At 46.1% G+C, this 11,105-nt stretch overlaps 1 protein-coding gene across 1 annotated transcript; it reads left to right on the top strand.

The window, feature by feature from the left end:
- The first annotated feature begins 1,271 nt into the window (after nt 1-1,271).
- On the top strand, nt 1,272-2,210 carry LOC122929182 (olfactory receptor 1468-like). The gene has a single exon (XM_044282689.1). The coding sequence runs from the start codon at nt 1,272-1,274 to the stop codon at nt 2,208-2,210; it is 939 nt and encodes a 312-aa protein (XP_044138624.1).
- Nucleotides 2,211-11,105: the final 8,895 nt, after the last annotated feature.

Here is an 11,105-nt window from a genome sequence, read left to right as displayed (position 1 = left end):
GTATGTTGTTGTTGTTGCTTTGTCTGTTCTTCTGCACCTGTCCTCTGATGTTGTTATCCTTGTCCATGCCCTGCCTGTTCTCCTGTACCTGTTCTCTGTCTGGATCCACTCTGTTCCATGTCTAGCCTAGCAGTACTCTAACTGTGTCTGATAGCCGGGCAGTGCTAAACTGCTTCTGATCCTGTCCTTTGTCCAGCCTGGCAGTGCCTACTTCTTCTGATCCAGTCTGTTCCTTGTCTGTCCTGCAGTGCCTTACTGCTTCTGTTTCTTTGAATGTCCTGCCTTCATGAGAGGGCTACTGAGGGCTCCATGTGTGCAGCTCTGCCTGACACCACCATGCTTCCATTCCTTATGGGATACAGGCATCTGCTTCTGTGCTGGTTCCTGTTTGTCTTAATGTTTGATCCATGTCCTGTGTTTGTTTGGGTTCCAATCCTGTTTGTGGTTTCCTGCAAGTGTACTGGGACCTTCCTAGAGGTGCAACCAGTGAGTCCTCTGCCCAGTTCATCCCCACCACCAGGGGCTCTGTGAAGAACGGGGCTTACTGGCTCTCCGCCCTCTGGCTTTTGCCTCTGGTCTGCAGGTGCACTTGGTTCTGTGGTAGTGCTACCACTATTGCAAAACCTGCATATGTTCCTTTTTTAGATGGAAAAGGGCCTTGTAGGAAAGAAGTCTTAGACCACATCACAGCTATAGCAGGTGACATGATAAAAATGATCGTCATGATGACACCGTAAGTATGATGTGTTAGAAGCAGCAAAAAAGGGAAGGGCAAGTATAAGGATCTGAGGGACTTTGACAAGGAACAAATATCAATCAGTGAGCAAGATACCATCGGATACCTCTAGATGTCTTGCAGAGTCAATTCCTCAACAGGTCAGAAAGGTACTTGCACAATAATAAGCAGTTGGTTTAATGTTATGACCGATTAGTGCAAATGAGGTTGAGGGATAAAAAATATCATCATTTAGAGCATTTTCTTGTTTTGGGGAAGGGGGACATGGCTTCCAGCTTGCACTCTGCATAGCTATCCTTCAAGACTTTTCCATCACGTTTCATAAGAAGAACCTGGAGATTTTCCTCGGTTGTATTGTATTCCTTAATATATTTGCATCATCTTGAGGATTGTCATGGTTTATGATGTGCAGGCTCTTGATGCTCAATATCTTGAGAAATATGCTCCTTTCTCCACCTTTAGGTAATCCTGGATCTTCTCTAGACCTTCTACACCTGTATATACGTAGATAGACCTTATAGACAAGCATTCAAAAATGTGTAATGAGAACCAAACAGACGTGAAGGAATTTTTGCTGCTGGGTTTTCCTTCATTGTACAATATAAAATATTATTTATTTTCCTTGGTTCTCTTCATTTACATCATTATCATAAATGTCAATGTTCTGTTCATCATACTGGTGAAGATAAGTGCCCAGTTACAGCTCCCTATGTACTTCTTTCTACAAAATCTAGCCTTGGCTGACATCTTTCTCACCACCAATGTAATTCCGAAGATGTTACAAATTATTTTGTGGGATGTGGTATCTATTCCGTTTTTTGAGTGCATGGCTCAGTTCTACTTCCACAGTGTTGCAGGGATTGTTGAGTGTTTCCTCCTCTCAGTCATGTCCTATGATCGATATCTAGCCATCTGTTTCCCACTACATTACTTTGTCATTATGGACTTTAAGTTTCAGTTACAGCTGGCCACCTGTTCTTGGTTTCTGGCATTCCTAGTTATGATATTTGAGATGTTCTTTATATGGGACTTGCAGTTTTGTGGCTTTAGCACTATTGACTTTTTCTTCTGTGACTTTGCGCCTCTACTAGAACTTTCTTCGTCAGATATAACCACTGTTGTTCTGGAAGATTTTATCTTCTCCATCCCAGTCATTATTTCACCTTTCATTTTTATTATTGTTACTTATGTCTTTATTATTATCACAATCCTAAAAATAGCCTCTATATCTGGGAAGACAAATACATTTTCCACGTGTAGTTCCCACCTTAGTATTGTCTGTATCTACTATGGGACTCTTATAGCTGTCTATGTGGTTCCATCAGAAGGAACGTCTTTTAATAAGTTCCTATCTCTACTGTACATTGTGGTGACTCCATTGTGTAACCCCATAATATACAGCTTGAGAAACCAAGAGATCAAAAGTGCTATAAGGAAAATTTTCAGAAAAAAAGACAATAAAATTAAGACTTGACTTTATTTGCAGTAAAATGAGCTTAGTTCAGACATTCTCCCATCTTCTTGCTCCTTTGATAGTAGTGAATTTACCATCAGGACTCAATAGATGGGCACATCCTTTATTAATAGTTTCAGAGTTTCAACAATGGTCAGGAATAGTGATGGCTTCTGTCACATAACTCATACTGTATGTTGACAATTTATACATATTTAATTTAACAAATAAAAATCAGACGTTAAAGGAATTAATCAGCCCCATATACATTTTAACCCCAACCACCACCACTACTGTACCCTGTAGGACCTGTTAGATAAAGCATATGTACCTGCCCTCGGACACTTAGTTCCAGTTTCTTTTTTGTATATTCTTTATTATAAGAAAGGAGCCCAAAAAAATATTAACAAAAGCAGATACAAGCACATAATAGTAAGGCTGGTTTACAGTTTGTCTTATTGTACAGTCGTGGCCAAAAGTTTTGAGAATGACACAAATATTAGTTTTCACAAAGTTTGCTGCTAAACTGCTTTTAGATCTTTGTTTCAGATGTTTCTGTGATGTAGTGAAATATAATTACATGCACTTCATACGTTTAAAAGGCTTTTATCGAGAATTACAGGACATTTATGCAGAGAGTCAGTATTTGCAGTGTTGGCCCTTCTATTTCAGGACCTCTGCAATCCGACTGGGCATGCTCTCAATCAACTTCTGGGCCAATTCCTGACTGATAGCAACCCATTCTTTCATAATTACTTCTTGGATTTTTTCAGAATTAGTGGGTTTTTGTTTGTCCACCCGCCTCTTGAGGATTGACCACAAGTTCTCAATGGGATTAAGATCTGGGGAGTTTCCAGGCGATGGACCCAAAATGTCAACGCTTTGGTCCCCGAGCCACTTAGTTGTCACTTTTGCCTTATGGCACGGTGCTCCATCGTGCTGGAAAATGCATTGTTCTTCACCAAACTGTTGTTGGATTATAGGAAGAAGTTGCTGTTGGAAGGTGTTTTGGTGCCATTCTTTATTCATGGCTGTGTTTTTAGGCAGAATTGTGAGTGAGCCCACTCCCGTGGATGAGAAGCAACCCCACACATGAATGGTCTCAGGATGCTTTACTCTTGGCATGACACAGGACTGATGGTAGCGCTCACCTTTTCTTCTCCGGACAAGCCTTTTTCCTGATGCCCCAAACAATCGGAAAGAGGCTTCATCGGAGAATATGACTTTGCCCCAGTCCTCAGCAGTCCATTCACCATATTTTCTGTCCCTGATGTTTTTTTTTTTGGAGAGAAGTGGTTTCTTTGCTGCCTTCTTGACACCAGGCCACCTTCCAAAAGTCTTCGCCTCACTGTGCGTGCAGATGAGCTCACACCTGCCTGCTGCCATTCCTGAGCAAGCTCTGCACTAGTGGCACTCCGATCCCGCAGCTGAATCAAGTCCGCTTGCTGGACTTTCTTGGACGCCATGAAGCCTTCTTAACAAGAATTGAACCTCTTTCCTTGAAGTTCTTGATGATCCTATAAATTGTTGATTGAGGTGCAATCTTAGTAGCCACAATATCCTTGCCTGTGAAGCCATTTTTATGCAACGCAATAATGGCTGCACGCGTTTCTTTGCAGGTCACCATGGTTAACAATGGAAGAACAATGATTCCAAGCATCACCCTCCTTTTAACAGGTTAAGTCTGCCATTTTAACCCAATCAGCCTGACATAATGATCTCCAGCCTTGTGCTCGTCAACATTCTCACCTGAGTAAACAAGACGATTACTGAAACGATCTCAGCAGGTCCTTTAATGACAGCAACGAAATGCAGTGGAAAGTTTTTTTTGGATTAAGTTAATTTTCATGGCAAAGAAGGACTATGCAATTCATATGATCGCTCTTCATAACATTCTGGAGTATATGCAAATTGCTATTATAAAAACTTAAGCAGCAACTTTTCCAATTTCCAATATTTATGTAATTCTCAAAACTTTTGGCCACGACTGTACATAAATGGACAATCCCCATTTAAGTAAGAGCAGCTGTAGTGCATATGGTTGTGGTACAAAATGACTACAGGTGACACACAGGCTGGTGTGAAAAGATACAAAATCTGGTAGAACGTAGTCAAAGCTGAGGCTTAGGAGTACACCGTATAGTGATAATCTGTTTATAGTGAGCATTTATATGTTGAAAGAACATAAATAAAAAGTGAACAGGTTAACATGAGAACAGGTCAACCAGGTGTCTTTGTTGGATGGCAGCTAGAAAGTAGGTGAGTTCCCCATTGTGTTTTGTGCTACAAACAGCTGGTGTGTGACTCATATGTGGAAACTAACAGAGTGTTGCTTGGGCGTGTCAATGGCTGTGCCTCCATATACTACGCTGGTGAGGGCATGTGTAATAAGTGAGGGAGCCAAGGAGAGATGTCTTAACTCCATGGAAAAATCTGAACTTTAGGTCTCAATGAAGGACCCATGGAATTTCAACCAAGGTTGCCAGATTTTTAGAAAGGCGTCTCTTCGGCCCCCCTCCCATCCCACCATCTCTTCCATAAGGCAGATTTGGTGTACCTTATCTATCCATTCTTTAGTAGTTGGAGGGTCTGTAATTTGCCATTTAATAGGAATAATATACTTAGCTTCTGAAATCAGGTACGTGATTAAGTTATTAGCGGCTGGTTTGAAATCCCTCTGGGGTCACCATAGTAAGACGAGGTCTGGGGTTAGAGAGACAAGGCAATTGCTAATCTTATTAATGGTGTGTTTCACCTCCTTCCAAAAGGTGGAGATTTTTGTGCAAAACCACTAGATGTGGGAAATGGTGCCTGTTCCTTCTTGGCATCTCCAGCACTTATCCGTGAGGTGAGCTCTATGCAAAAAGTCTGGGGTTCTATACCATCGCAATAGGATTTTAAAAGAATTCTCCTGAAGGCGTATGCACCTAGAAAAGCCATGGGAGTGTTTAAGTATAAAACTAGCATCTTCATCTAAAATGGTAGTTTGCAGTTCTCTTTACCATGCCCTTAGGTTAATAGGCTTTTCAACGGAAGACTCTAATATCAATTGGGAGTAGAGCCGTCAAAGGGTTTTAGAGGGGGAATTTGGCAGTAGAGTATAGTTTTCAAGCCATGTAGGATCAGATAGGGCTTGCGTGCACGTTTTTCTGTATTTTTTGCAGTTGATTTCCATGAATTGGTATGCAGGTCATAGAATTATTTAAGAACTTCGGGAGCTCTGTATCTATTACTAAATCAGAAATCTTAAGGTCTGTTAAGTAAAGCCAAGTTCTATGGAAATCACCGCCACCTTCTTTGAGGAAATGTGGGAGGACAGACAAACGGGCTATAGGAGATAATTTGTTAGAGGACATTGGCAAGGCCTCAGTTCTTCTACAGTACTGAAACATGCAGCGTGTGAGATCGCTAAGCAGGTATTTGTTCTTATTTGAGGGCGCCTTAAACCATAAGTAGTGGAGAGCATCGTCACCCAGGAAGGCTTTTTCTAAATAAACATGAAAAGTAGAGTTGAGCGAACACCTGGATGTTTGGGTTTGAGAAGTTCGGCCGAACTTCCCGGAAATGTTCGGGTTCGGGTTCGGAATCCGAACCCGAACCCGACCCGAACTTCGTCCCGAACCCCATTAAAGTCAATGGGGACCTGAACTTTTCGGCACTAAAAAGGCTGTAAAACAGCCCAGGAAAGGGCTAGAGGGCTGCAAAAGGCAGCAAAATGTAGTTAAATCCCCTGCAAACAAATGTGGATAGGGAAATAAAAATAAAAATAAAATAAATAAAAATTAACCAATATCAATTGGAGAGAGGTCCCATAGCAGGGATTCAGGCTTCATGTCATAGCAGAGAATCATGCTTCATGTCACCCAACACTGGAACAGGCCACTGTCAGATATTTTTTTAGGCCCCGGCACCGAGACAGAGGAGAGAGGTCCCATAGCAGAGATTCAGGCTTCATGTCATAGCAGAGAATCAGGCTTCACGTCACCCAAAACTGGAACAGTCCATTGTCATATATTTAGGCCCCGGCACCCAGGCAGAGGAGAGAGGTCCCATAGCAGAGAATCAGGCTTCATGTCATAGCAGAGAATCAGGCTTCACGTCACACAAAACTGGAACAGTCCATTGTCAGATATTTAGGCCCCGGCACCCAGACAGAGGAGAGAGGTCCCATAGCAGAGATTCAGGCTTCATGTCATAGCAGAGAATCAGGCTTCACATCACCCAACACTGGAACAGGCCACTGTCAAATATTTTTAGGCCCGGCACCCAGACAGTGGAGAGGTTCATTCAACTTTGGGTTGCCCCGCAATATAATGGTAAAATTAAAATTAAAATAGGATTGAATGAGGAAGTGCCCTGGAGTACAATAATATATGGTTATGGGGAGGTAGTTAATGTCTAATCTGCACAAGGGATGGACAGGTCCTAGGGGATCCATGCCTGGTTCATTTTTATGAACGTCAGCTTGTCCACATTGGCTGTAGACAGGCGGCTGCGTTTGTCTGTAATGACGCCCCCTGCCGTGCTGAATACACGTTCAGACAAAACGCTGGCCGCCGGGCAGGCCAGCACCTCCAAGGCATAAAAGGCTAGCTCTGGCCACGTGGACAATTTAGAGACCCAGAAGTTGAATGGGGCCGAACCATCAGTAAGTACGTGGAGGGGTGTGCACACGTACTGTTCCACCATGTTAGTGAAATGTTGCCTCCTGCTAACACGTTCCGTATCAGGTCGTGGTGCAGTTAGCTGTGGCGTGTTGACAAAACTTTTCCACATCTCTGCCATGCTAACCCTGCCCTCAAAGGAGCTGGCCGTGACACAGCTGCCTTGGCGACCTCTTGCTCCTCCTCTGCCTTCGCCTTGGGCTTCCACTTGTTCCCCTGTGACATTTGGGAATGCTCTCAGTAGCGCGTCTACCAATATGCGCTTGTACTCGCGCATCTTCCTATCACGCTCCAGTGCAGGAAGTAAGGTGGGCACATTGTCTTTGTACCATGGTTCCAGCAGGGTGGCAACCTAGTAGTCCGCACACGTTAAAATGTGGGCAACTCTGCTGTCGTTGCGCAGGCACTGCAGCATGTAGTCGCTCATGTGTGCCAGGCTGCCCAGAGGTAAGGACAAGCTGTCCTCTGTGGGAGGCGTATCGTCATCGTCCTGCGTTTCCCCCCAGCCACGCACCAGTGATGGGCCGGAGCTGCGTTGGGTGCCACCCCGCTGTGAACATGCTTCATCCTCATCCTCCTCCACCTCCTCCTCATCCTCGTCCTCCTCGTCCTCCAGTAGTGGTCCCTGGCTGGCCACATTTGTACCTGGCCTCTGCTGTTGCAAAAAACCTCCCTCTGAGTCACTTCGAAGAGACTGGCTTGAAAGTGCTAAAAATGACCCCTCTTCCTCCTCCTCCTCCTCCTCCTCCTGGGCCACCTCCTCTTCCATCATCGCCCTAAGTGTTTTCTCAAGGAGACATAGAAGTGGTATTGTTACGCTGATAACGGCGTCATCGCCACTGGCCATGTTGGTGGAGTACTGGAAACAGCGCAACAGGGCAAACAGGTCTCGCATGGAGGCCCAGTCATTGGTGGTGAAGTAGTGCTGTTCCGCAGTGCGACTGACTGACCCGTGCGTGCTGCAGCTGAAACTCCACTATGGCCTGCTGCTGCTCGCACAGTCTGTCCAGCATGTGCAAGGTGGAGTTCCACCTGGTGGGTACGTCGCATATGAGGCAGTGAGCGGGAAGGCCAAAGCTACGCTGTAGCGCAGACAGGCGAGCAGCGGCAGGATGTGAACGCCGGAAGCGCGAACAGACGGCCCGCACTTTATGCAGCAGCTCTGACATGTCGGGGTAGTTGTGAATGAACTTCTGCACCACCAAATTCAGCAGATGCGCCAGGCAAGGGATGTGCGTCAAACCGGCTAGTCCCAGAGCTGCAACAAGATTTCGCCCATTATCGCACACCACCAGGCCGGGCTTGAGGCTCACCGGTAGCAACCACTCGTCGGTCTGTTGTTCTATACCCCGCCACAACTCCTGTGCGGTGTGGGGCCTGTCCCCCAAACATATGAGTTTCAGAATGGCCTGCTGACATTTACCCCGGGCTGTGCTGAAGTTGGTGGTGAAGGTGTGTGGCTGACTGGATGAGCAGATGGAAGAAGAGGAGGAGGAAGCCGAGTAGGAGGAGGAGGCAACAGGAGGCAAAGAATGTTGCCCTGCGATCTTTGGCGGCGGAAGTACGTGCACCAAACAGCTCTCCGCCTGGGGTCCAGCCGCCACTACATTTACCCAGTGTGCAGTTAGGGAGATATAGCGTCCCTGGCCGTGCTTACTGGTCCATGTATCTGTGGTTAGGTGGACCTTGCCACAGATGGCGTTGCGCAGTGCACACTTGATTTTATCGGATACTTGGTTGTGCAGGGAAGGCACAGCTCTCTTGGAGAAATAGTGGCGGCTGGGAACAACATACTGTGGGACAGCAAGCGACATGAGCTGTTTGAAGCTGTCTGTGTCCACCAGCCTAAACGACAGCATTTCATAGGCCAGTAGTTTAGAAATGCTGGAATTCAGGGCCAGGGATCGAGGGTGGCTAGGTGGGAATTTACTCTTTCTCTCAAATGTTTGTGAGATGGAGAGCTGAACGCTGCCGTGTGACATGGTTGAGATGCTTGGTGACGGAGGTGGTGGTGTTGGTGGTACATCCCCTGTTTGCTGGGCGGCAGGTGCCAACGTTCCTCCAGAGGCGGAGGAAGAGGCCGAGGCGGCAGCAGCAGAAGAGGCCGAGGCGGCAGCAGCAGAAGAGGTAGCAGGGGGAGCCTGAGTGACTTCCTTGGTTTTAAGGTCTTTACTCCACTGCAGTTCATGCTTTGCATGCAGGTGCCTGGTCATGCAGGTTGTGCTAAGGTTCAGAACGTTAATGCCTCGCTTCAGGCTCTGATGGCACAGCATGCAAACCACTCGGGTCTTGTCGTCAGCACATTGTTTGAAGAAGTGCCATGCCAGGGAACTCCTTGAAGCTGCCTTTGGGGTGCTCGGTCCCAGATTGCAGCGGTCAGTAGCAGGCGGAGTCTCTTGGCGGCGGGTGTTCTGCTTTTGCCCACTGCTCCCTCTTTTGCTACGCTGTTGGCTCGGTCTCACCACTGCCTCTTCCTCCGAACTCTGAAAGTCAGTGGCACGACCTTCATTCCATGTGGGGTCTAGGACCTCATCGTCCCCTGCATCGTCTTCCACCCAGTCTTCCTCCCTGACATCCTGTTTAGTCTGCACACTGCAGAAAGACGCAGCAGTTGGCACCTGTGTTTCGTCATCATCAGAGACATGCTGAGGTTGTATTCCCATGTCCTCATCATCAGGAAACATAAGTGGTTGTGCGTCAGTGCATTCTATGTCTTCCACCGCTGGGGAAGGGCTAGGTGGATGTCCTTGGGAAACCCTGCCAGCAGAGTCTTCAAACAGCATAAGAGACTGCTGCATAACGTGAGGCTCAGACAGTTTCCCTGGTATGCATGGGGGTGATGTGACAGACTGATGGGGTTGGTTTTCAGGCGCCATCTGTGCGCTTTCTGCAGAAGACTGGGTGGGAGATAATGTGAATGTGCTGGATCCACTGTCGGCCACCCAATTGACTAATGCCTGTACCTGCTCAGGCCTTACCATCCTTAGAACGGCATTGGGCCCCACCAAATATCGCTGTAAATTCTGGCGGCTACTGGGACCTGAGGTAGTTGGTACACTAGGACGTGTGGATGTGGCAGAACGGCCACGTCCTCTCCCAGCACCAGAGGGTTTACTAACACCACCACGACCATGTCCGCGTCCGCGTCCCTTACTAGATGTTTTCCTCATTGTTACTGTTCACCACAATAGGAAAAAAATTATTTAGACCAATGTATTGAATTCAAATTCAGGCCTTTTTTTACAGACACCTAACACTATCTGGCTATCTATTTAGGTACCGTATTACACTAATACAGGCACAGCAGTAACCACAGATTTAGCTGAATATAAATTTGAGGCCTAGTATTTAGGCGCTGGGTGACAGATTTAGGTTTACTGACAGAATTAGACTTGGAAATGCACAGTAGCGTGTGTGTGAAGTTATTCAGAATGACCCTATCAGCACCTTGAATCTGATATACCCTTTTAGGGATAGATTTAAAGTAGGCCTGATACAGCAGAAACCACTAATATAGAGAATTGCTAAGTTGGGAATTGTATTTCAACCCAGAACAAAAATATATCCTTTGCCAGACAGCAGACAGTATTACAATTGGCTGGCCACAGCTGAAACACCAGATTTAGGGTACTGCTATTTTGGCAATTGTATTTCACCCCTCAATAAAATAGCAAGCACAGCCAAGCCCCTGATGTAGGATATAGCAAAAAAACAACCACACTATTGATGGTTAAATGCACTTGGTGGCAGCTTGTGCTGGCGCACCACAAGACACAAAATGGCCGCCGATCACCCCAGAAAAAAGTAACATAAAAACGCTCTGGGCAGCCTAAAAACAGTGAGCAATTAAATAGCAGCAGTTCAATCATCCACAGCTGCAGATCGATCTCTGGATGGAGTCTTTTGGAGGAGTTAATCACTGCCTAATCTCGCCCTAACGTCGCAGCCGCAACCTCTCCCTACACTGATCAGAGCAGAGTGACGTGCGGCGCTATGTGACTCCAGCTTAAATAGAGGCTGGGTCACATGCTGCACTGGCCAATCACAGCCATGCCAATAGTAGGCATGGCTGTGATGGCCTCTTGGGGCAAGTAGTATGACGCTTGTTGATTGGCTGCTTTGCAGCCTTTCAAAAAGCGCCAAGAAAGCGACGAACACCGAACCCGGACTTTTACGAAAAAACAGCCAGGATATCTGGTCATAATTAAGAGCATAAAGGTTTACAAAAGTATACATTTTCTGACAGATATGG

The sequence above is a fragment of the Bufo gargarizans genome, chromosome 2 (assembly GCF_014858855.1).
Source record: "Bufo gargarizans isolate SCDJY-AF-19 chromosome 2, ASM1485885v1, whole genome shotgun sequence".
Classification (NCBI taxonomy): domain Eukaryota; kingdom Metazoa; phylum Chordata; class Amphibia; order Anura; family Bufonidae; genus Bufo; species Bufo gargarizans.
Note: the sequence above shows the minus strand (reverse complement) of the source record. Positions and strands in the feature narration are given on the sequence as shown.

Bases quoted from the DNA above. Each gene is read 5' to 3' on its own strand.
- LOC122929182 (XM_044282689.1), top strand. From the start codon at position 1,272: ATGTGTAATGAGAACCAAACAGACGTGAAGGAATTTTTGCTGCTGGGT.